The sequence below is a fragment of the Muscardinus avellanarius genome (genome assembly GCF_963383645.1).
Source record: "Muscardinus avellanarius genome assembly, chromosome: 2".
Classification (NCBI taxonomy): domain Eukaryota; kingdom Metazoa; phylum Chordata; class Mammalia; order Rodentia; family Gliridae; genus Muscardinus; species Muscardinus avellanarius.
This window is the reverse complement of record NC_137787.1, coordinates 37,622,589-37,649,181: the sequence shown is the minus strand read 5'-3', so window position 1 is coordinate 37,649,181 and position 26,593 is coordinate 37,622,589. Positions and strand designations below refer to the sequence as shown.

Here is a 26,593-nt window from a genome sequence, read left to right as displayed (position 1 = left end):
TAAACGATACCCAGGGAAAAGTTATACATGAATGCTTAAGCTCAGTTACAAAATGGAAAGGAGTACAATTCTATGTAATTTGTTACTTCGATAGGAATAATGATCCTTAGTCCTTATAGTTAAAAATAAAATACAGATAAGTGGTTTTGAATATTGGACAAGTGTTAAGTTTTGTTTTGCTTTGATTTGCTTTAATTCAGGTGATGGAATTCATTTTGCTGAAATCTGAAAATGCATATTACATTCCTAACTTCCGGTGCCGGGGTAGACCTTGCAAAACAAATTTGCCATCCAACACTGCATTTCGAGGATTCGGCTTCCCTCAGGCCGCAGTGGTCCCCGAGGTGTACATAAGTGCTGTGGCAGCTCACTGTAACTTACTTCCTGAAGAGGTAAACAGTCAGAACTCACTAATAGACATCATTAGTTCAAATATATCTTTGGGATGGGGATGGGTGCTTTTTTGGTACTGGGCATTGAACCCAGGGATATTCTATCTCCAAGCTATACCACCAGCCCTTTTTATTTTTTATTTTGAAGCAGGGTCTTTCTAAGTTGCTGAGGCTGGCCTTAAGCCTACAACGCTCCGGTCTCATACTCCCAAGTACTGGAATTACAGGTGTGCACCACCACACTTGACTTCAAATATATCTTGAGCACCCACACATAGCATTATGTCAGCCTCTATGTGGCTTCAAATAAATAAAATACATTTTCCAGGTATCAGTTAGCATTGGCTACTATAGTAAGTCAACCACAAAAACCTAGTGGCTTAAAACTATGCTACTGCTTCTTGTGATTCTGTGGGTCAGCAGGGTAGCTCTGCTGCTCAGAGCCAGCTCAACAGGGGCATCATGGTCTAGGATGGTTGTACTAACATGTCTAATGGTTAACCAGTGGGTGTGTCTGCAGTCCATCCTCCAATGGGCTAGCCCAGGTTCATTTTCACGGGGAGTCATTGAATTCTCAAGAGCATCAAGAGTATGGCTTTCCCTAATGCACAAGTACTTCTCAAGACTCTTAGCACAGTCTCTTAGCACAAAGCAAGTCCCAGGGCCAATCCCTGAGTCAGTGTCAAACTAGGCTAGGGCAGAAAGGGTGTAGAATGATTATAGCCATTTATGCAAACATCTTATCACAGATGAGACTTTGCAGGGCTAATATGAGAATACGAAGGAATAAGCAGCTTGTATAAGAATAAAAGAACTTTGAATTAAGAGAAGTCTGCCTTACCACTAACAAACTTGTGACCGTGCTAACTGCAGCACCTGCTATTTCTCAGGGTTCTCATGAAGTTGAGACGAGCACACTGATCACCCGGAGCGTGCAGAGCATTCCATCGTAGTTTCTGTCGTTCTTGTTATTGTTGTCATTTTATACCACTGCACTTGCATTTGCATAGTGATAGCCATTTAAATCCCATCTCTTTTTTGAGATAGATTTTCTCTTCATCAGACATACAATAAAACATATTTCACATATGGAACAAAGCATCCATCTTTACAATCGGTTTTATTTTCTTGTCTTTCAGGTGAAAGAAATCAACATGTATAAGAGAATTAACAAAACTGCCTATAAGCAGACATTCAATCCAGAGCCCTTGCGAAGATGCTGGAAAGCATGTCTGGAGAAATCTTCATTCTATGCTAGGAAACAGGCTGCAGAGGAATTTAACAAAAAGAATTACTGGAAGAAGAGAGGGCTTGCTGTCGTCCCCATGAAGTTTACCATTGGGATCCCCATCGCCTACTACAATCAGGTGAGGTGGGGAGCCATGTCTCCTCCTCCAAAGCCCTTTTCCAGATGATTGGCCTCCTGAAAATGGCAGTCTTGTGCAACGATGGGTCAACCTCATGCAACGAGGGGTCAACCTCTCTGGGGACAGAGAAGAAACTGGAGCCGTTTCCTGTAACAGGACAGAGTAGATTCGAGCAAGGATTCAGGGCCCAGGATATCAGGGCAGACCTTGCAGAGCGAGGGATGTGGGGCCTCAGAAAGGAGTCAACAGTGAAGTTCAGCCGGGGGAAGCCTGCCTTGGGTAGCAGGGCCCCAGAAGAGTATCTACAGGTGTCAGGGTAGAGGACAAAATTTCAACTCTGTGAGAGAACTGGGGGAAACAAGAAGATCCTTTCATGCTTTTCTAGTTTCTTAGCAAAAACAGTAGAGTCATTTGAAGGCTAAGTGTTTAAAAACATAAAAACAGACAGCCTCAGTTCACATCAAACTTAGAATTTCCATATCGAGGTTGAATGAGCACTGGGTCTCCTTTTTCATGTCACTGTAACCAGTTTTTCATGAGGCTTAATTTCTGATTCTTTTATTTTTGTTTCTACCCCTATCAATCTCTGAAATGCCTGTATAACCAAACTTGTGCAGAGGAATAAGAAGACAAGCTCCCTTCCTGGTATACCTATGCTATCTCTCACCAAAATTATCTCCTCTGCACACCTGTCCCCAGAGTCCTCAAACAGAAGGCAGGAAATAAATTGGAAGAGAGCCAGGGGAAGGCTAGGAGCACTTCACCATCCAGGGCAGTTATCCACCTTTCCCCAGGTAGTATTTATCAAGCCAGAATCCCACAGATGCCCTTTAAGAAGAAAATTCTTGTGGATTCTTAATGGTAGCTGAAATTATTTATTTAACCATGTATAACTATAAGCAAAACAATAAGCTTCTTATAGTTTGTGTGCATTTATAAAACACAAATTTGCAGCTAAGTAAAAATAATGCTATAAATAGAAGCCATATTTAAATAATAATATTAATATGGTAGATGATGATGCTTTTCCAAAACTAAATCCCTACCCACAAAATGAAGATGGTTCTGGATATGACTGTACAAATCATGTTGAAGCCTTCTAGCCTCAATGTCCAAAGATGGTGTGATGACTTACCATGCCACCTCTTATCTCTACTATGCTCCATCGGTTACAGTAGTCCTACCTGGGGCTCATACAATCATCATCACATTTAACATTCTATATGAAGGCACAAGACAGTATAGTCCTTTGTACATGGTCATCTATTACTCTCGAAGAGTGTCAGGGAGGTGGAAACACAAAGCTCACACATTTCTGTGAAGGACCTAGCAATTCTGAGGATACTCTATCACATCCAGAAAACTGGAAGAGACAAGTTGGTTTATATTTGAAAGCTTTGTGGCAAGGGCCTAGGCATCAGTACAGAGGAAGGTCCCAACCAGGTAGATGAAGGGTCCTGGGCCATGTGCATAAATGTAGTAGGGATTGTTCTAAAGAAAAACTCCAGAGACTTTCAGAACTGTCCTATATAGTCTAGCCTCCTCCCTGCCATGGTCTTGTCCCTGGAGCCACATGTACATTCTGTGGATTCTTTAGTTTGAACAACCAGCCCCAGAGATGGACAATGTCAGTTAGATTGGGGGTGGGGGGGGTAGCTTGCATGCTCTTGCAGAACACTAGGCTCAAGTTAGGAGTTGTAGGCTCCAGTCTTGCCTTGACAACATACCTGGCAGCTGGGTCTGGTCAAGTCATTTCCTCTCTAGGCTTTAGTCCCCCATGTGTAAAGAATTTGGACTAGATTAGTGGATCCCAATCCTAGTGAACCATCAAAACCACCAAGGAGCTTGAAAAATGGGTATGTGGGCTTCACCTCGAACCTGCCATTGACTTGGATTTTCTAGACTAGGGCCCATACTCTCCCCTCACTATGATTCTGAAAGACAATAAGACAATATTTAGAAACTCTTCAAGCATCTTGAGGTTCTCCAAGTTCCTCTGGTATCCAGGAGAAGTCACGCCTGGAAATTTACTAATGGGGGTTCCATTTGCTTCAAATTAATGTCCATGTCCAGGGAGGGAATAGTAATAGACTGCTATACAGACGGGGCTTTGATAAGGCATCCACACAGGCCTCCAGTGGGCCGGAGACTGGGCTCGAGCACATGCATGGGTCTACACTGATGTTGTCAAGTGTGGGGTTTCTTGCAAAGGATTGTCTATAACCACCATTAATAGCTTTCTTCTCCAGAAAAAGAATAATAATAAATGAGATGTTGATTCAATGAAACAAGAGTATTCAACCAGCAACCTCATCTAAACTCAGCAACTTTATTTATATCAGTCTCCAAACTGGTATTACAATTACCTCCCGCAGGCGGCTGCTCTAGTCCACATCTATCTAGATGGCTCCGTCTTGCTGACTCATGGTGGCTGTGAACTGGGACAGGGCCTGCACACCAAGATGATTCAGGTGAGATAAGTGTCCGTGTTCTCCATTACAGAAGAGCATCGTGCCTCGTAGATAGCTTACCAGTTATTTCCTTGTTGAGCAGGAGAAATGCCATCACACTAAATGCACAGGTCAATAGTAAGACTCATCCCAATTTGAGGGATGCAAAAATGCAGGGGAGGCAGGGCATGGAAGTGGGTGCTGGAATGAAGAAAATATGTTATATTATTCCTCCTGCATATGAAAGAGCCAGGTCCTTAAGTCTTCTGGGGAAAAAAAATGTGGCTCCAGTTGAAAAGATAAAATATTAGAACCCTTTTATGGCAACTACTCAAAACGACAATGTGTTCATTTATATCCTGTTAGAAATGAATGTGTTTAATAGGATAAAATTATAGAATTATGCTCTTACAGTTTGCAATCTACCTAGGAACTTCATTCACATGACCGGCCATCCTGTATGCTAATTCAAAGAAGTGTGTTTCTAATACTGTTAAAAGGACAAGAGATGTTTGCAATAGAATATTTGTGTGTGTGTGTGTGTGTGTGTGTGTGTGTGTGTATGTGTTTTACTGGGGATTGAATCCAGGAGCATTCTAACACCATGCTACACTCTCAGTCCTCTTTTTGTCTTTATTTTGAAATAGGGTCTCCCTAAGTTGCTGAGGCTGGCCTCAAAATCTGCAATCTTCCTGTCTCAGCCTCCTAAGTACTGGGTGGGTGCCACCATGCTCACCCTATTTTCTCTTTTTTAATGTAAAAATAAGAATTTGTTAGTATGATATTTGAATAGAAATATCAGGAGCCACCGGGAGTGGTGGCACACGCTTGTAATCCCTGTGCTTGGGAGGTGGAGACAGGAGGATCGTGCAGGTTTGAAGCCAGTTGCGCTGGCTTAAGAGACTCTGTTTCCAAATGAAAAAAAAAAGTATAAAATAGGTCTGGGAGTGTAGCCCAGTACCACCAAAAGTATATATATATATATATCAGGAGCCGAATATGATAGCTTGGCTAAATTCCACTTTCCTGGGAGGTTGAGGTGGGAGAATTGCAAGTTCCAGGCAGCCTAAGCAGCTTAGTGAGACCCTATCTCAAAATCTAAAAAATGAAAAAGGTCTGGGCTGTAGCTAAGTGGTACAGCACTTGCTTAGCATTGTGAGGCCCTGGGTTGAGTCCCCAGTGCCAAAAATGGTGTGTGTGTGTGTGTGTGTGTGTGTGTGTGTGTGTGTGTGTGTGTAACATGGCCTCTGTCTATGAGAAATAGATGATTCTTTCTTTAATAGAGTTCTTGGATTCAGGAAGTCACAAAATTCTACAGGGCCTCCTTTGAGCATACCTTGCTCCTTTCCAGCCAAACCCTATGCCTATAAACTGTCCCATGAGGGAAACATTATTTGTTAAGCTGCAAATGCACCCCACAGGGAGAAATGAGGGTGGGACGGTGAGACCAGGCCCCGGGCTCCCGGCCTGTGTCCTGTGAACCCAATGTCCCAGAGCGACCCACACTGCCACAGGGCTTCCATGAAACTGGTCTAAAAGGAAGTACTCAAAGGCTGGTTGTTCAGCCATATGTCTCTAAGGACAGTCTCTTTTACAATAGCATTTAAAACCCAGCTTAACTATTCATCACTACAGCAGGATAGCCAGGCTTTATACTCAGTTCCAAAGAGAACATGGAGGTTCTCATTTAGAAGGGGGCTTACAGTCAATGCAATCAGTAACCTTTTCCTCCTGCACCTGGCAGGTGGCCAGTCGAGAGCTGAACATCCCCCAGTCGTACATACACCTGTCTGAAACCAGCACGATCACCGTGCCCAATGCCGTCTTCACAGCGGGATCCATGGGGACAGACATCAATGGAAAGGCCGTGCAGGTGACTCTCAAGTCTCTGTCACCCGAGGACAGTGCTGGGTGGGAGCACCTCATCCCACCCCTTCTATTGTGAAAGATGAAAGTGAGGCCGAGAGGCCAAGTTCTGGGTCCCTCTGTGGATCGCTGGCCGAGATCAAGTATTCCAAAGCTCCTTCTGGTGCTTCTCTGTAATGGAATGGCATGTTCTGTTGCGTGTGAAAACCTAGCCTTTAGGCAGCTCCTTCTGCCTTGGATAAAAGAATCTCTCCCTTCCTTCTTCCAGCACCAAACCAGTGCAGGGAAGTCCTACTTTGGTTCCTCGAAGAGGTTAGGCCTGGCAATAATCTGACCAAAATTCCATTTCCTTTTCTGCAAAATTGGGGATACCAAGTCCAGCTACCTCGTGGAGTTGTTGGGTGGATTACAGAGATCGCACAATACAGCCATCACCATCAGCTACCTTCCCACCCAGCCTCTAGAAAAGCACTGACTGGTTATCATGCAGTCACAGAGACCTCCACAAAATGACAGACGAAAGAGAGACCTTGCAGCCTGCCAAATGTGCCTCTGTATCATGTGAACCAAGGCTTCCCCAAGCGTGTTCCATGGACAGTGTTTCCATGAAATGCTTGGAGAAAACAAATGTTCTACCATCACAAACTTTGGGAAATGTTTCATCCTACATGCTACTCAGAGGGGCTTAGAGTTCATATTAGTGTGTTAAACGCTCTGGCAAATCCTATACAAACATACCTAACTTTGTTTCACTGTTTTTCTCAAGTATATGTCACCATAAAAACATTTTAATTAATGCAACCCCTCTTAGCAGCCTATGGAACCAAGAAAATGCTCTGGAAAATTCTAATTTTGATAAGACATATAAATGACTGCTTTCTTATCCCATAGGAGGATTTCTTAAACTTGTGCAAATTTTTCCAAAGGAAAAAGAATCATGGATCCTGTAGCACTGTCCTAAAGTTATTTTTATTATAGTGTTGCATAAATATATATACTAACACAAAGCTATCTAGAGTTTACTCAGAGTTATAGCTTTTTTTCACCTTCATACTATTTTCATTGTGAGCACAGGTGGCAAAAGGACTCACAATATAGGACTGGACATATAGTAGAGAGAAAATTGATCCATCAGCTGTCACAAAGTAGGGATATTGAACTCAAATGTCTCTGTGCCTAGCAGTTTATACTTTTTCCACATTTGAAACAGCAATTTAGCTTTAGAAAAATAACATCATCTCTCAAGTAATATTGTTATTTTGAATTTTATTGGTTACAGATAGGCACATGCGATTTGTCACTTCGATTTTGTTTTATAGTTATGAAAGAGCTGTAACTCTAAGGAAACACTAGCTAGCTTTGTGTTTGTATATATATTTATGCAACACTATAATAAAAATAACTTTAGGACAGTGCTACAGGATCCATGATTCTTTTTCCTTTGGAAAAATTTACACAAGTTTAAGAAATCCTCCTATGGGATAAGAAAGCAGGTTCACAAAAATGGAAAGCCTCTATTAAAATTGATTTTGAATAGTCAACATTTTTCTATTTCCTGTGCCTTTTATTTCTGAAGCCATTTCAAACATTTATTTTTAGAATGCCTGCCAGATTCTTATGGCCCGGCTTCAGCCTGTCATCAGGAAAAACCCTAAAGGAAAATGGGAGGAGTGGGTGAGTGTTCTTTTATTATCACACCAGGAAGAGACAACGACTTCCAGATGGGTAAGAGCCCTAGATGGTGGGCTGGCGGGCATGCCCACTCAAGAATGCCCACTCTAGCACTTACTTACACTTTTCCAAAACAGTAAAAGAGATATCCGTGTTCATTGAGACATGTTTATTTCAGCCTAATGTCTCACAGAGCCTGATAGCAAGCCTGAGTTCCAAAGTGAAACCCAAGAACTGCTGCCCGGTGCTGTCACTACAGGCTGCAGGACGAGGGCCTCAGTGCCTCAGTTTCTCCAACTGTGCAGTGGAAACCATCGTTCTGAGATCAAAAGATGATTCTACTTTTAATAGTGATTTTGTGTGTGTGGTACTAGGGATAGAACCCATGGGCATTCTACCTCCAAGCTACATCCCCAGCCCTGTTTTTTTTTTTAATTATTTCTTTTTTTTCTTTTTTTTTTATTGGTGCACTGTATTCATACATCATAGTAGGATACATACTTTTGTAGACATACATGCACACTTTTCCCAGTCAGCCCCCACCCGATCCCCACCCCATTCTCTCCCTATCCCTCCCTCCCATGCTTGGCTTAGTAGTTGACATCTAGATTTATGGCAATTTATCTAAAATTAAAAATGGTAATATCACATAACAGTTTCATTTGTCTGATACCAAGCTTTTGATGACTTAAAGATGACATTTCAATATTTCTTTTTGCTTTCTTTCTTACCAGAGAATATTTTTTTCTATTTTTTAGGTGAAACTATCATATATTTATATATTTATTTTTCAGAAAAAAATCTATCCTAATATGGAATATGGACTCTAGGTACCCAAAACGATCTTGAAAAAGAACAAAGCTAGAAGATATATATATTTTCTGATTTCAAACCATATAAAGCTACAATAATTGAAACAGTGTAGTACTATTCTAAAGGCAGATATATAAAACATTGGAGTTAAATAAAAGCCTAGAGCTAAATTCTTCTCTATATTGTCAAGTTATTTTTGACAAGGTTTCCACGAACATTTGGTGGTAGAAATAATAATCTTTTAACTAAATATTGTTAAAAAATAATAATTACATGGAAAAGAATAAAATTGGACCCTTACCTAATCCCATATACAAATATTAACTCAAAATAGATAAAAGACCTAAATAATCTTAAGACTATAAACTTTTAGGAGAAAATCTGGGTCATTAAACCTCACAACATTGAAATTGGCAGTGATTTCTTGGTTATGATTTCAATGGCACAGGCAACAGAAGTGTATACAAACTCCCTAAAAAATAAAAAAAAATATTGTATATCCAAAGACAATGTAAACAGAGTTACCAGTTACTAATAGAATGGGATAAAATATTTCCAATTGCTATATCTGAAGGTATATCAATATTCCAACTAGAAATCCTAAAAATTAACAACAATAAAGGCAAACAATACCATTTAGAGATAGGTAAAAGACTAACATAAATAATGAATCTCCACAGATAACCCATCTTAGTTGTCTGTTGGATGGAAAATCTTGTTTCTCTAGTTCTGGTGTGTGTTACCTATTTCTTCTTTGTAGTTAATCTCTTTGAGTATTTTCTCTAGCGCTGGTTTTGAAGACATAAATTCCTTCAGTTTCTGTTTGTCATGGAAGCTTCTTATTTCTCCATCTAATTTGATAGAAAGTTTTGCTGGGTAGGAAATTTTTGGCTGGAAGTTGTTTTCTTTCAGAATTGGGAATATGTTACTCCAAGCCCTTCTGGCTCTCATAACTTGGTTTGGGAAGTCTGGAGTGATTCTAATCAGTTTGCCTCTGAATGTCACTTGGCCCTTTGCTTTTGTTGCCTTTAAGATTCTCTGCTTGGCTTCCACATGGGTCATTTTGACAATTATGTGGTGTGGGGATCCTCTTCTCCGATCCTGTCTAAAGGGAGTTCTATAAGTTTCCTGGACCTGTGTATCGACCTCTTGCTCTATGTTTGGAAAATTTTCTGCTATTACTTCCTTGAAGAGATTGTTGATCCCTTTGGTTTCACTTTCTTTTCCCTCCTCTATTCCAATTATTCTTAGGTTAGCTCTCTTAAAATGGGCCCATGTTTCTTCAATGTCAGATTCCTGCTGTCGGATATTTTTTTCTAGATTAGAAACTATGCGTTCATTTTTGGATTGCTCATCTTCTAAGAGTGAGATTCTGTTCTCCATGTGTTCTAATCGGTTGTTTGTGCTTTGAATTGAGGCCTTTACTTCATTAATTGCATCCTTTATCTCTTTTTGGCTCTCTCTGAGTTCTTTTCGAAGCACCTCTATTATTTCTACAGTTATTTTCCTGATTTGATCTTCTAGAAATCTCTGATTTTCAGTTTTATCAGGTTCTGATATTGTAGGGTTGTGTGCATTCATTGCTCCAGTATTATTCCTCTTTCCCATGATTTCGGATGTTTGTGCCTTCTCTGGATTCTTCCCTTGGGTCACTATGACTTCACTTAAGGTGTTCTGGATCTCGAGTCAGTAGTATCTCAGTTCCCACTACTCCTTTACTGGGTTGTATCACAGAGTCTCCGACCCAGAGAGTCGATAGAGGCTGCTTTAGACTGTGGGGGGTGCCAGGTTGCACGTTCTCCTATGGTGTGATATCTCTGCCACCGCCCCTCCCCCACTGGGTCAAGTCCCAGGGAGTACAGTACTGGGATTTCTCCTCTGTGGCCCGCAATTTGACTCACTGTTCTTGAGTACGCAGATGTAGCTGTACTGGCCTCGCTTAATTCGGTGCTGCTGCCGCCGGTGGCAATATGGCGCCGCTGCTACGCCCTCGGCTATGGGGCTGGCGTTTTTCTTCTTGGTTTTGATTTCGACTCTGAATCCCTGCAGCATGTGCTGAGCTCAGCCACTGGGAGCTTTAGACGCTCTCTGCGTGGAGAAATCCCGCCTGGCTGTCCCGCAGTGGCTCACCTCGGCTTGCTGTAGCCGTCCCGTGAATTCACCGGTGCCGCCGGCAGTATGGTGCTGCTGCCGCGTCTGCCACGTCCTCGGGCGCAAGGCCTGTGTAACTCCTCTGTGGCTCTGTTCTCAGTCCGCTTTCTCTCTGGAGCCTGGTGATTTTTTGTTTCACTGGTGATGGTGTTTTCTGGCTATGAAAGGCGCTGATTTTGTGGTAATGGAGATTTGTTGTTAGTGGGGCTCTTAAGCCCCGCTTTTCTCGGTCGCCATCTTCCCGGAAGTCTTCCCCAGCCCTGTTTTTTATTCTTTATTTTGAACCAGGGTCTCACTGAGTTGCAAAGGGCCTCACCAAGTAGCTGAGGCTGTCCGCGAACTGTGATCCTCCTGCCTCAGCCTCCTAAATCCTGGGATTACAAGCGTGCGCCACCACGCCCAGTGTAATAGTGATTGTTATAATTATCATGTTGTTATCATTGCTCACCCTACCCAGTTAACTCCATAAAATAATCTTCTAGTGAGAAAGTTGAACAAATCAGTTGGAAACTAAGCAGGGTGGGAAGACATATGCAGACCTGCATGTATTCTATGTGCACACCTAAGTACATTTTTCTTTTCTTTTTCTTTTTTTTTTCAGTACTGGGAGTTAAACCCAATGGCTTTCTACCCCCAAGCTACATTCCTGGTCCTCTTTTTTATTCTTTACTTTGAAACAGGGTCTCACTGAGTCAAGGAGGGTCTCACTAAGTAGCTGAGGCTATCCATGAACCTGTGATCCTTCTGTCTCAGCCTCCCAAGTGCTGGGATTACAAGCCTGTACCGCCATGCCCGGCCCCTAAGTACACTTAAAAGACAAAAAGAAATATGTGAAAAGTAGTGAAATGTTTACACCATGCAGCCCCAAACGTGCAGATGAGGGTCTCAGGGTACACAGAGCACAGCCGGTGGCTACGTTTCAGCACCTCCTGAGCACACCCTGACCTGCAGCCTGCACACAGGCCTGTCTTCCTCCAGATAGAGGAGGTGCAGAGCTCGATGCAGACAGGAGATACACCCAGCAAGGGAGACATTTCTATTACCTTCCTCTCACTCATCTTTGTTTGTAATTGATCATCTCTTTCAGATTGCAAAAGCCTTTGCAGAATCCATCAATCTCTCAGCAACCGGCTATTTCAAGTAAAGGAAGCTTTTATTTTGGCTTATCCTTGGGTGGAGTGAGGAGTACCAGTGTTAATCCTATAGTCATGGGGTCTTTATGAGTGCAGGAGGACTGGGGACAGGACAAACCAGAGCCCCCTTGAGGCAGCAGCTATCTACCAGCCAGGAGGGACCGGGGCTACCTCCCCACACCTTGATCCATGCCCTAATGGCCCACCAGAGGGCAAAGTCACCAGTCAACCTCCTCTGGTAGCCCTGAGGACAGCACCCGGCAGGCAGGACGGGGATCAGGCCTCCAGCAGCAGGGCGGGCACAGCCTGCCGCCCTCTGCCCTGCCATCCAGGACCCGCGCAGCCAGCTGACCAGATCACTGAGGAAAGCGCCTATATTTTCACCCCTGATTTCTCTTCTCAGGGGCTACCAGACACACATGGACTGGGAGAAGGAAGAAGGGGATGCTTTTCCATATTTTGTTTATGGAGCAGGCTGTTCTGAGGTTGAAGTCGACTGTCTGACTGGGGCTCATAAGGTAGAGAACAACTGTCTGTGCCATTTCCACAGGGTCGACACAAGCACAGATGTGTTTCTTATGCTGTAAATAATAACCAATTTGTTTCTCCCAGTGGAAGAAACAGGGACAGATAAGAGTTATAGTAAAAAAAAAACTATTTTAAATAAATTATGTTACTTAATACATGTTTTCTCTTGCCCCAGCTCCTTAGGACCGATATCTTCATGGACGCTGCTTTCAGCATAAACCCAGCTCTGGATATTGGACAGGTATGTGATTCTAGAACCATCCCCACAGGGATTTTTGGCCAATCTCATTTAGCATGTATTCACTGTGAATACTATTCACCAGGATTGTCCAAGCTTCTTCATTCCTCATGCAAGTATTTTGCAACATATATATTATACACATAGATGCACGTATACATATACACACAAATGAAATACTGAAAGAAGCCAGGCGTGGTGCCACATGCCTGTAATCTCAGTACTTGAGAGGCTGAGACAGGAGGGTCAAAGCTTCAAGGTTGGCCTCAGCAAGTTAATGAAGTCCTTATCAACTTAATGAAACCCTGTTTTAAAATAAAAGTAAAACAGGGCTAGGGATGTGGCTCAGAGATAGAATGCCCCTGTTTCAATCCCCATCATAGCTTTGCTAGGCGGGGACTTAGAATCTGCACTCAAAATGGATCTTTTTTTTGTGTGTGTGTGGTACTAGGGGTGGAACCCAGGGCCTTTTCTACCTCCAGGCTATATTCCCAGACCTGTTTTATACTTTATTTGAAAACAGGGTCTCACTAAGTTGCTGAGAGCCTCACTCAGTAGCTGAGGCTGGCTTCGAACCTGTGCAATCCTCCCATCTCAGCCTCCCAAGGGCAGGGATTACAAGCGTGCGCCACCACACCAGGCTCAAAATGGATCTTAAATCTAAGTTTGAGAACCACAGCTAGCTCCCGGCTTGGGGCTCCTTTCCCTTTTCTGTTACCCTCCTTTCATTCCTCTATTATTTATGCAAAGGCAAAGGGGAGATGCTGTGATTAGGGAACTCCTATGTTTGCCAATTGGAAGAGGAAAGGAAACCAGAAATGTTGGCCTGAATCCATTGGGCTTTGGTCTTTTCCTTCAGGGACAACATTGTCATCTCCTAATTTACCATTTAAATTTGCTTATCTTATTCCAAAATTTGAAGTTTCAATAAACACAAACTGCAGCTCTCCTTAGATTTTTATAATCTCCAGGCAGACGCTCCCTTTAAAGGACCCTTTCCTCTAGCACATAATAACTTGTAACTAAAACTCAACATGACTGTAATAAATATAGTTATTTCTTCCAATGCACCCTAACATTGACCTATTCACCACAGTAACTTATAAAGTAAAAAAAAAAAAAAAAATACAAGTACTAAAATAAACTATAATGTCCTGGCTTTATCTATTCTAGTTCATGGTCCCTTAATGTCAGCTTCTTTTCCATATAACTCACAGACATTTATTGAGAATATGCCAGACACTGTATAAAAAACAGAACCCAAGTAGCTGGACTTGGTGGCACATGTCTATAATCTTAGTACTTGGGAGGCTAAGACAGGAGTATTGAAGTCTCAAGACCAGCCTCAGAAACTTAGCAAGATCCTCGGCAACTTAGTGAAAACCCGTTCCAAAATAAAAAATAGGGCCGGGCGTGGTGACACACGCTTGTAATCCCCGCACTTGGGAGGCAGAGACAGGAGGATCGCGCTGGTTCGAAGCCAGCCCCGCTGGCTTAAGAGACCCTGTTTCCAAAAATAAAAAAGTATAAAATAGGTCTGGGAGTGTAGCCCAGAGGTAGAAGGGCTTTCAGGCACCCCAGTACCACCAAAAAATAAAATAAAAATAAATAATACTGTAGATGTTGAACTCAGAGGTAGAACACTACACCCCTGGATTTGATCCCTAGTATGGAAAGAAAGAAAGAAAGAAAGAAAGAAAGAAAGAAAGAAAGAAAGAAAGAAAGAAAGAAAGAAAGAAAGAAAGGAAGGAAGGAAGGAAGAAAGAAAGAGGAAGGAAGAAAGAGAGGAGGGAAGGAAGGAAGGAAGGAAGGAAGGAAGGAAGGAAGGAAGGAAGGAGAGTAGACCAGACCTCAGTATGCTTGAAAGTGAGGGAGACAGATGCACAAGAAAAACGCCCTCCAAGCGCCTCCAGGGTGGGTCATGTATTCAAGGTGCAGCAAGTCAGGAAGCAGTTCCCAAAGCCGGCCAAGGGCTGAAGGGAGCATCATCTAAAAATCTCCAGAGAAGTGGCCGTTCTTCATCTGGAACAAGAGGGTGAATAGGAGTTCACCACAAGGAGAAGTTGAGGTGGGCAGAGTGGAAAGAACCAGGAGAAACTACCATTACAAAGACTTGAAGGCAGGGGAGAGCCTGGCAGGTGCAGGAAGTTACCAGACACGTGGCCAGCATCAGGCGCACGGGGCACCTCAGGATGAGGTCAGGCTGGGGGCGGGCAACATCCCTGCGGGAGCCTTTGTCAAACCCACTGCAGTGTAGCCAGGAATGGCTCTGTCTGATTCAGAGCTCCCTTTTGTTGGCACTGGAATGTTTATTCAACCAGGATCATATCTCCCTCCCACCTGTGACATTTTTGGCTGTAGGTGGAGGGAGCGTTTATCCAAGGCATGGGATTTTACACCATAGAAGAACTGAAATACTCCCCAGAAGGTGTGCTTTATTCTCGGGGTCCAGATGACTACAAAATCCCCACTGTCACTGAGATACCAGAAGAGTTCTATGTCACGTTGGTGCATTCCCGAAATCCCATAGCCATCTACTCATCCAAGGTAAGAACGCCATACTGATTGGCTGGGCCCACCGTGATGAAATCCCCAGACCAGTGGCTTAAACAACACAGATGTGCTTCCTCACACTCCTGGAAGCTGCAGTTTTGAGACTGGGATGTTGGCAGGGTTGGTTTCTTCTGAATCCTGTCTCCTTGGCTGGTGGATGTCTGTCCTCTCCTCCCTGCTTCTTTGCATAATCTTCCCACTTCGCCTGGTCTTAGCAATTGCATACCAGTCTCTTCGTGTAAGGACACCATCGGCCTAGAGCGTGCCCAAGTGACTGCATTTTAACTTCATTACCCCTTTACAGACCGTATCTGTAGAGACAGTCACATTCTAACTACTGGGGGTTAGGACTTCAACATATAAAATTCTTGTTCCTCCTCGTCCAAGAAAGCATAAACCAGTCCCCTGAACTGTCTTGAATGTGCTTGTGCCTTTGAATTGCAAATACCAAAAGAAAGTTTTGAAAAGAAAAACAAGCTCTCTGCAGAGCGATGCTCACTGATTCCAGAAGCAGAGTAGAGTTTCCACTCTTGAAACATGAATCAAATCAAGGTCAAACAAGCAGGGTCAAGGAGAAGCTAAACATCTTGGTCCTGGGTGCCACCGAGAAGCAAACTAACCTTGTAGGGAAATCCATCGGCCCAGAGCTCTCCTTTCTGCACAGTCCCACCTACCCTGCACACTGTTCTCACTCATGCTGGCTCTCCCATACCCTCCCCCTGACTGAGAGGATAACAGCCACAGATCCTTTACGCATTAGCTCCATGCTGCAGGAGCCCCTGGCTTTTAGCTGGCCAATAAAGACCTGTGGCTGCCAAGATTCTTGAATGCAACTGCAAAAAATACAACCGACCAGTTTAAGTTGTATTCTAAGCTACATCTGGCCAGATGGGTGGCCACATTAACTCCAGGTTTGCAGGAGATTTCTTTTGTTTTCTAGGTGTAGGTCAGGTTAAAAGACAGACTTCCCATCTGAATGGCCTCTGTCTCTCCTGTATCAGACTCTGGCCTGAGGCAGCCCGACACAGGCCATGCTCCTGCTTCTGAAGAGCCTGCTTCCTTGGTGCCCCTCTGCTCCAAATAGGACCAGACATCCCTGCCCCAAGGACTTCTCACCCAGCAGCCCCACTTCTCCCTCCATATTTGCCTCAGAGCAACCTGGCTGTTGGCAGCCCAAACCTGGGAATATTTTGGCTGCTTTGGGCCTTTGTCCCGTCCCTCCTGAACACAGACCACAGACCTAGAGGAAAGAAAGAAGAAATATCAGTACAAAAAGGCATTGACGAATCATCCAAAATGGAACTCCACCACCCCTTGACTCAAACACATCCCGCACGGGCCAAGGAAAGTGGTGGCTTTGGCCACCACTTCACAGTCCCCAGGCTCAGCTACAAAGATGGGTCCATTTTGCTTGGATTTTGAGTTAAACACGAATAGCCAGGAGCTGGAGTTTGAGTGTCTTAGAGGGCACCAAGGGCTTTGGCCTTCAGAACCAAAAGAATTTGTAGCTTCAGGACAAAAAGGTCTTTGGGACAATAGGAATTTTTAGCTATGCAATATCCTAGGTCATTCTCACCAGCTACTCTCAGGAGGACCACGCCCAAATCACTATGGGGGCTCAATTCTGACAGTTCAGATGCATTTCACTCTAGGGTGATCAAAAACTGAGTGTGCGCATGTGTGGATATGGTCGTGCAGATATACATACATACACACATACAACTTAGTCCTAAAAGAACCATGCATTTCTGATGCCTTTTGCACTTCTCTCAGGGACTAGGTGAGGCTGGAATGTTCATGGGGTCCTCCGTGTTATTGGCCATCTATGACGCGGTGGCTGCTGCCCGCAGAGAGAGGGGGCTGAGTAAGACCTTCACCATGAGTAGCCCAGCAACTCCTGAATGGATTCGGATGACTTGTGTGGATCAGTTCACTAGCATGGTAAGGGAGGACCCTGCGGTAATCACCCCTCACGTGGACTTTCGGGTTCTTGGTTTGATAACTATGACAAAATTACAGTGCAGGTCAATCTTTTCCAATGAAAATTCTCAGTTTTCCTTCACATACCACATCCTATATGCTTCAAAGCAACTTCAAAATTAATGAACCTCTTGGAATTAATTTAGTTAACTAATTCGTTGTTTCAGACCCAAAAGAACAGCACACTGAGTCAGTAACAATAGCAAATGGACATGGTTGGCACATCTTTAAACACTTTATCAAAATGCAGTTGATGTGGCATTTTTATTACCTTGATAACCAAATTACATTTACTAGATATCTGATCTAGCCAATTCTTTGTTAAGCAAACTAATAAAAATGATTAAAATGAAAAATACCAGGTCCCTGAGCATACCTGGATAGACTTTCCAGTCACTAATAGAATACAGTTCCATTTGCCAGCTACTAAAAATTATATCTAAACTATCATCAGAAAATAGCCCTCAGTTGGGCGTGGTGGTGCACGCTTGTAATTCCAGCATTTGGGGACTAAGACAGGAGGATCGCAGTTAGCGGACAGCCTCAGCTATTTAGTAAGGCCCTTGGCAACTCAGTGAGACCCTGTTTCAAAATAAAGAATAAAAAATAGGGCAGGGGATGTAGCTCAGAGGTAGAATGCCCCTGGGTTCCATCCTCAGTAATGCAAAAAAAAAGAAAAGAAAAGAAAAAAGAAAGAAAGAAAAGAAAAAAAAAAAGAAAGTATTCCTCTATTGAACTGCAGCCACAAAGTCTTTGGTATAAAATAAGATTGCATGTTATGCCTTGGACATCATAGGGTTTCTGAGTAAGAGGTATCTTATACCAAATATGAGAAGTCTATGAGAATAAGAAGGCTTATGACTTAAGGATTGAAACAAATATGAAAATTCCATAATTGTGAGAAGAATAAGATGGACATTGGTTTTTCTTTTTTAATAAATCAACACAATTTATTTTTGATACAACATTTTTCATATAATAACATTTTTTAACATCTATCTTTTGATCCTTTTAGATTCCTAAAGATGACCCTTCAACATTTACACCCTGGAACATCCGTGTGTCTTAATCTTGTGTTTTCTACAAAATGAAAGACTATATGGTTAACCTTAAAAGTCTCAAAAGAGAGTAAAATAAAAATTGAATCCCAATTGTCAAATATAATTTTAGCATTTTTAATTATCCTCTATGATTTAGATTACTGCATGATTATGTTTTAGGATCTAAATTTTTACCAAAAGGTATAATGAAACTCAGAAATTCTAACTGTAATTTTCATTATCCTGAATATCTGTATCATCATCATTTTAAAACACAGTAGAGTTTTCATTAACCTGGAACAACTTAAGAGAGAGAATATTCATGTTTGTTCTTCAGAAATCAACTCAAGGTTTAGTAAAACAATCTACCCGCAAAATTCTCAGGATTGGATTGCCCCAAAGCCAATAGTGTGCTGATTATAACCACCTTACATGGGAAAATCCCTGGTTTATCATGGTTGCCAATATCCATGGTGTAAATACTCATGTACTGGAAAATTCCAAGCTACCAGTGGAGAAATATAAATTCTACTTGGAGTTGCTCATAGTTAGCTCTTGCGAGTGTCTAAGAGCTATCTCCTGCACTACAAGTCCACCGCCACCCTCATACACCTGCCACTCCATGTGATCCATTTGGAGGGCGCTTTAGAAAGTAAGCCTCTGCTGTGGTTTGTTCCCCAGTGTTTCATGTGCTGGAAGCTTGGTCCCCAGTGCGGGGACGTTAATGTGGTAAAAATTTTAAGAGGTTGGCCCAATAGGAGGTGATTGGGTCAAGACAACCAGTGTAAAGGGATTAATGCTGATCCCAAGGAGTGGATTGGGTCTCACAGGAGTGGACTAGTTCCCATGAAAGCAGCTTCTTATAAAACAGCAAACCTGTCCTCTCCTCATCTTTTTCTTTCATAATGTGCTTTTACTGGGAAATTATAGTCTCACATCATAATGTAAATCATGTTGACAGTGACACACATCCACACAGCACTAGGTGCCCCCTCCACCTCCCCATTTCCCCCTTTCCCAATACACAGTACTGAGATTGCTCTTGGTATATTCACTTGTATGCACATAGTCGATGGTAGTATTTCCATTATTATTCAGTCTTCCTCTCCCCCTTCCCTTAGCCCTCCTCTCTGGCTCCACTGAGGTTTCTCCTCCATTATCTGGAGTCCCTCTGAATCCCAATGACTCCCTAGCTTGCGCATATTAGAGAAAACATATGACCCTTCACTCTGTGTTTGGCTAATCTCACTCAACACGATGTTCTCCAGGTCCTTCGATTTTCCTGCAAATGACATAATTTTGTTCTTCTCTATTGCTAAGTATAATTTCATTGTATTTCCCATAATTTAGTAATCCATTCACCTGTTGATGGACATCTAAGTTGGTTTCATAATTTGGCTTGTTTTGAGTTGTGCTGCTATAAACATGGGTATGCATATTTACCGTAGTTCTCTGGTTTCAACTTCTTTGGAAAGATGCTGAGGAGTGGTCTAGCCAGATCATATGGTGTATCCATTCCCAGTTTTCTAAGAAATTTCCACACTGATCTCCATAACAGTTGAACTAGTTTGCAATCCCACCAACAGAGTAGAAGAGTTTCTATTTCCCAGCTAGGCTTGGTGGCACAAACTTGTAATCCCAGCATTTGGGAGGCTGAGACAGGAGGATCACGGTTCACAGAGAGCCTCAGCTACTTAGTGAGGCCCTTTGCAAATCAGTGAGACCCTGTTGCAAAATAAAGAATAAAATATAGGGCTAGGGGTATATCTTAGAGGTAGAATGCCCCTGGGTTCCATCTCCAGTACCGCAAAAAATAAATAAATAAAATAAAGAATTTCTATTTCCCCACATCCTTGCCAACATTTATTGTTTGACTTCTTGATGATTGCCATTCTGATTGGGGTTAGATGGAATCTCAGTGTAGTTTTGATTTGTATCTCCCTGATTGCCAATGATGTTGGACATTTTTTATATATCTACTGGCTATTTGTATCTGTTCTTTCTCTTCTTTTGTGAAGTGTCTAATTTTTTTTCAGAGAAAAGGAGACTTTATTTAGGAAAGTGAGAGATTTGAGGGAGAATTCAGGCCATCTCAGAATGAGGGGAGCATCCAAGCCAGTCTTTGCAACTTTTTTGGTTCTTTCTAGACACCACCACAAGGAGGCAGGTGGGGTCGCACCATGGAGGTCTGGACTCCTGTCACTCCTCAGGTTCCTCACACCTATAGGTGGTATCTGGGTAAAGTTCTTTATGTCTTCTAGATATTAGTCCTCTGTCAGAGGGATAGCTGGTAAAGATCTTCTCCCATTCCATGGGCTTTCTCTTTAGACTCTCATTTCCTTTGATGTACAGAAATTTTTTAGTTTTATGCTATCCTACTTATTAATTGTTGTTTTAATTTCCTGAGCTTTTGGAGTCTTGCTGAGGACATTTCTACCTGTGACTATATGTTTGAGTTTTGAGCCTGTGCCCTCCTCTAGTAGCTTCACAGTCTCTGGTCTGACTTCCAGGTCTTTGATCTATCTCAAGTTGACTCCTGTGTAAGGTGAGAGGTAAGAATTAAGTTCTATTTTTCTACAAATGGATAACCAGTTTTTCCAACACTACTTATTAAAAAGGCCATCTTTTCTCCAATGCATGTGTTTGGCACCTTTGACAAATACTTATATTTGGCTATAAGTGTGTGGATTTGTTTCCGTATCTTCTATTCTGTTCCATTGATCTATGTGTCTGTTTTTGTGCCAGTATCATGCTGTTTTTATTACCATAGCTCTGTAGTATAATATGAATTGTGGTGCCTCCGGCATGGTTCTTTTCTCCTCTCTTGTTTCCTCTCTGGCCATGTGATCCCTTGTACAAACTCCCAGTGTGGGTGTCATCTTCCATGCTGTCATGCAGTGGAGACTGTCACCGGGTTCAATCCCCAGTATCACACACACACAGAATTGGGCAGGAATTAAATTTATATGTGACAGAGAGTTTAAATCCCATGGTCATTATCTAAATGATTATACAAAAGTCATCTATAAATCCATTTGTCTCTGATTCTTTGTTCAACATAAGGGTTATCGAGGATTTAAACCTCTTCCATTCTCTTCCATAGTAAACTATTTATACTGTTTATATAGTGTGTTATCTCTTTGATCCATCTATATTTTTATCCTCTTTTTTAATCACTTTTAACATTTTTTGTTAATAGTATGTATCTAGGTTTGGAGTTTTAGTACACATTTAATTGGACTAAATGTGTTAATCTTTTTTGTGTGTGTATGTGGTACTAGGGATGGAACCCAGGGGCATCATACCTTTGAGCTACACCCCCAGCCCTATTTTTTCATTCCTTTATTTTTAAAACAGGGTCTCACTGAGTTGCAAAGTGCCTCATTAAGTAGCTGAGACTGTCCTCGAGCTGCAATCCTCCTATCCTCCTTTTGTGACTTCTACTTAGGTCTTAACTCTGAGCAGAGACATATTTACTCCACTTTTGTTACTTATTTGTTTATTCATTCATTCATTCATTCATTCAATCAATCAATCATTTATAAGCAGGGTTTGGCTAAGTCGCTGAGGCTATCCTGAACCTGCAATCCTCCCTTACCAGTCTCCCAAGTACTAGCAATACAGGTATAAGCCACCATACCCAGCTATAAAACCTTTTTTATTTTAAAAAATGCATGGGACTTGGGGAGGGACTAAATGAGTGAGTATGCATGTTGGCTTCTACCATCTTGTACCTCAGTAAGAGGCATGATTACAATGCACCATAAAAAAAGAAGAAAAATGCAAACACCTAGGTCAACATATGTGAAGTTTCTCTTGCCCACTAGAATAATCCACTTAAAGGGGAAGAAATTTAGTCTTCCATTTTTATTAAAGACAGAAAACAATGATGACTGCTTTTTTTCCATCGTCTTGAATAAGATATGAGAATTAGAGAAACCTGGAGAGTCAGAAGCTGCACCCCATCCTCTCGTTTCAGGCGACTCTTGTTCACTCTGAAGCAGATACTTTCCAAACAAAGCTCCCCACGTCCCTGGGGTTTTCTCCAAGGGAAGAGCCAGAGAGCGTGAGACCTTCTCCTCAGCTTCTCAGCCAGGGCAGAACCTTGTGTTTAACCTGTTTACATTGCACACGCTTTCATTCAGACAAAGGTTCCCCTGGCCCCACCAAGTTTGGAAAACACTTCTCTAAAGCAATTCGGGATCAGTTTTCAGTTTCCCAGCAAATAGTGCGTTTTCTAATCCAAAGGACTTTTGTATCACCCAAATCTAATACCATAATCCGATTTTAGTACTCCAAAACTGCCTTCCTACTTTAAATGCTTGTATTTTGTGTTGATGTAAGATTAATTCCAATAAAAAAATTAATACCTTTCTTGGTGCATTATAGTCTCAGAGTGTAGTTCCCAGTGACAGTGACATCCATACACACAGCACTTGGAGGGCTTTCCCCCGGCCTCCCCCCCCCCACTCCTTCCCCATCCAGGGTACTGAGATTGACACTGGTGTTCTCACGTATGTACATAACACCCAGACACCACGATTCCTGCTTTTTACTTGTTGGTAGCATCCTTGCTCCTGTAAATGGTAGCCATGCACTCTTTCTGTGTGTGACTCCCTCTCCAAGGGAAGTACAAGGTGATAAGCAATTCCAGACACTTAAACACAGCCCCAGTGTCACTTGCCCTTAAACGGAAGAGACTCTAAGGAGGACCTGTGTCTCCATGTGCCTCCCCCTCCATTCTCAGTTCCCAGGGAATCCATTCCAGGTTGTCTCTCAGGCCTAAACGTGTCTTCTTCAAATAACTTCCCTATTCTTTGTCCCCATAATAAAGCTCATTTCTCCTGTAAAACCTTGAACAATTCAGAAAAAAATGGAGATCTGAGATCTGCTTTCCGCCCCACCCCTTAGCATAGTGTGTGTGCAGGGCAGATGTGCAGTGTCTACCAAGTTAATTAATTAATCATTTGTGTCTCCATCATTTAAAGAATTTTAGGTCAAGTCAATCTCTTTCTTTCTTTCTTTCTTCATTATTTATTTATCTTGGGCTGGAGATTGAAAGTTGAAGCCACCTCTGAACTATATCTCAGACCCCCTTTTTTTTTAAACCAAATCTTGCTAAGTTGCTGATGCTGGCTTCTAACGTGCCATCCTCCTGTCTCAGCCTCCCTAGTACTGGGATTATATGCTTGCATTACCACACCTGGCCACCAGTTAAGGATTTATTAATCTGCAATGACCACATTGTCATTCATGCTGACCATTGTAGAGAATATAACTATTCTAACCTCCAGGAGCTTGTCTCATTCAGAAAATGAGACAAAGATTGAAAATAGAATAAACTAACTAATGGCACATTAGAGGCTAGTTTCCTGGTTTCTGGTTTAGTGAATGAAATGTAAAGTTTCAGTTGGTTGGTTCTGCAGGCATTCAGAGGGAGGAGGGGAGATTTTGGAGCTTCTGATAGTAGAGGAGGAGGGAGGGCAGTCCCAGTGGGACAGAGGCAGGATTATTCTCCTGCAGACATGGAGGACAACCTCCAGTCATTCCGCACACAGTGCTTACTGGGCACCGCCCTGTGGGTGGAGGGTGAACATCCTTCCCCTCCTGGAGCTCATCCTGGTGCTCATGGAGAGAGCAAACACAAGTGTCCAGGCCAGGAAGCGCTGAGTGCCCTGGAGACGGCGAAGCAGATGGTAGAATAGGAGCAGCAGAGGCGCCGTTCCAGACTGGCTGGCCAGGGGAGGAGCTGAGACCCAAGTAACAAAAAGGTATCTTGGCAGGCGTGGTGGCACACACCTGTAATCCCAGTACCAGGCAGGCTGAGACAGAAGGATCGCAGGTTCAATGCCAGCCTCAGCAACCTAGTGAAACCCTGTTTCAAAATGAAAACTAAAATAGGACTGGGGGTGTAGATCAGAGGTAGACTGCCCCTAGGTTCAATCCCAATACCAAAAAAATAAACCATCAACCTTGCCAACATCCAAGAAAGGGAAGTTAAGGCAAGGTGAGTAAAGTCACCAAGGCCCTGGGACAGGAAAGAGTTTAGCATATTCCAGAGGCAGGAAAAAGGCCCGTGTGTCATGGAATATGAGCGAGGGAATGATTGCAGACACGCTCCAGCCTCGTGGCCTCCGTGGCAGGCTTGCAAGGGCTGGCTCAGTGCAGTGGGAGGGAAGTTCTCGGTGGAGAAATGCTGGGCTTCAGCAGAAAAAGGACAGTGAGACGAATAGTTTAGCTGGAGCCGAGTTTTTGTTTTATTTTGCTATGTTTTATTTTTTTGTTTTGTGTGTGGATGTTTTTAGCTTGGGCTTTGGTTTTTGTTTTGTTTTCTTTTGCAGAGCAAGAGCGCCTGAGGCCAGAAACAGGGACAGACTGTAGAGGGCTTTGCACACTAGGCTGAATTTGGACTTCATGTTCCAGGCCACAGAGGGCTTGGGAGGGTTGTTTGTTTGTTCATTTATGGTACTATAAATTAAACCCAGGGTCATTCCACCCCAGAGTTATAACCCTAGTCATATATATATTAAAGCAGGGTCTCACTAAGTTGATGCAAGGCTCGCTAAGTTGCTGAGGCTGGCTCTGAACCTGCAATACTCCTTTCTCAATCTCCCAAGTACTGGGATTACAGGCATGCACCACTACACCCAGCTATTGAGGGTTTTTGAACAGGAGGGATATGATTTTAAAAAAAAGCAGTCTTGGCTGGGCATGGTGGCACACACATGTAATCCCAGTACTTAGGAGGCTGAGACAGGAGGATTGCAGGTTCATGGCCAGCCTCTTAGTGAGGCTCTCTGCAACTTAGTGAGATCTTGTTTCAGAATAAGAAAAATAATAATAGGGCTGGAGTGTAGCTCAGAAGTAGAATGCCCCTAGATTCAATCCCTAGTACCAAAAAAAAAAAAGGGGGCTGACATGAAGGTCCTAATTCACATCACAATCTCCAATCTCTCCTCTCAAGAACCTGCTGTCAGTTGATCCAGCAACTTGTTAATACATGTGAGACACCCACACACTCCAACACATAAACTCTCATCTCTGTGGGTATTCAGGGACTGGTATGCCCAAAGGCCTAGATATTCCAATTGTAAAGAAACTTGAAAGCTGCAGCTGCATTTGATTAGGAGCATTTTTTGCACTCGCTCTTTGGTGGGAAGGATGCTGAAGCCCCATCTAGACCGTGAGAATCTTCTCCGTTAGCCAGGTGGGGAGGTGCAGGTGTCTGCTACTTCTGGCCTGATGCTCTGTCACACAGCAAGTGTCCTATACAGTTTGTTCTAATGATGGTGCCAGGGCTCCACGAACTCATGAAGGAAGTGTGGGCAACAGTGAGGTCCTGCTGCCTCTCCTGAAACCAGACCACATAAGCAACTACCTGCTTCACCTACGTGGGAGGCCAAGTCCTGGGCATTACTTTAGCTGAAAGAATGAAGAATAGCCAGATGTGATCTCCACACACGCCTAGAGTCCCAGTACTTGGGAGGCTGAGACAAGAGGATCATAAGTTCGCAACCAGCCTCAGCAACTTGGCAAGACTTTTAGCAACCTAATGATACTCTATTTCAAAATGAATAAAATTGGACTAGGAATGTAGCTCAGAGGTAGAATGCCCTTGGATTCAATCCTTAGTATCAAAAAAAAACAAAAAAACAGAAAAAGAGTGAGGACTGTTTGAAGCATGCTATTTTCTTCCAATCCAGGTTCTGTAGTGTTTCAAGCTAGGAGATCTTAGATTTAGTTCCTGCCTTTGCCATTTCTGAAAGCTACCAATTGGGCCTCCATGGGCCTCGGTTTACATTACCTGTGCGATGGTTGCCTTGACTAGGTCACTGATTTGGAACAGAATGATCCTGGGGGTGGAGAGAGGTATGAAGGGTACAGACACCCACACCTCACTTCATCTCCGGCCAGCCTACACGGTGTGTGTGTTTTCCCATGAAGGGACATTTCTACAGCTAGAATAAGAAACAAGTTGTGAACAGCAAGAGATCTTGGGAAGTCACTTCTAACTCTCTTTGAGAAGAATGAAATTCATCCTGGATCTGATCCTGGGCCTGGGGCAGTGGGCAGAGTGGGGCCAAGCTTAGCTCGTTATTTATGGTTTTCACACTGATGCCCTCAAATTTCAGAAAAAAACAAGCAGAGGCGTGGGCAGTGTGCCGAGCCAGCATCCACCCCAGGGCTGGTAGGAGTAGGGAGGAGGTTGGAAGGTGGGCCAGGCAGAGACTTCAAAAGCCACGAACCAAGGAAGTCTCCACCTCCTGCCCTCGTCTCTGAAGCCCAGCCTGCCTGCTTCCACTCAGGAAGGGATTCCAGTTACTGTAGCTAAATTCTCTCCACCTGTTCCTGTGGCTGGTGCCAGGGAGCCTTCCCAGAGGGGCTGCGCGGGTAAGCCACCTGCCGGTGCC

The 26,593-nt window shown here is 43.1% G+C and overlaps 1 protein-coding gene across 1 annotated transcript in view; it reads left to right on the top strand.

Moving 5' to 3' along the window:
• Window positions 1–18,211, top strand: part of LOC308279790 (aldehyde oxidase 4-like) — a gene marked incomplete at both ends in the record, with an annotated part of 77,923 nt that extends 59,712 nt beyond the window's left edge. The window contains 11 exons of the mRNA XM_080719959.1: window positions 201–392; window positions 1,532–1,759; window positions 4,135–4,230; window positions 5,954–6,082; window positions 7,675–7,749; window positions 11,798–11,850; window positions 12,247–12,361; window positions 12,547–12,612; window positions 14,971–15,156; window positions 16,936–17,103; window positions 18,158–18,211. Of these exons, the coding sequence (XP_080576085.1) occupies window positions 201–392; window positions 1,532–1,759; window positions 4,135–4,230; window positions 5,954–6,082; window positions 7,675–7,749; window positions 11,798–11,850; window positions 12,247–12,361; window positions 12,547–12,612; window positions 14,971–15,156; window positions 16,936–17,103; window positions 18,158–18,211 (1,362 nt within the window). The remainder of the gene's footprint in view (window positions 1–200; window positions 393–1,531; window positions 1,760–4,134; window positions 4,231–5,953; window positions 6,083–7,674; window positions 7,750–11,797; window positions 11,851–12,246; window positions 12,362–12,546; window positions 12,613–14,970; window positions 15,157–16,935; window positions 17,104–18,157) is intronic.
• Between the last annotated feature and the right edge of the window lie 8,382 nt (window positions 18,212–26,593).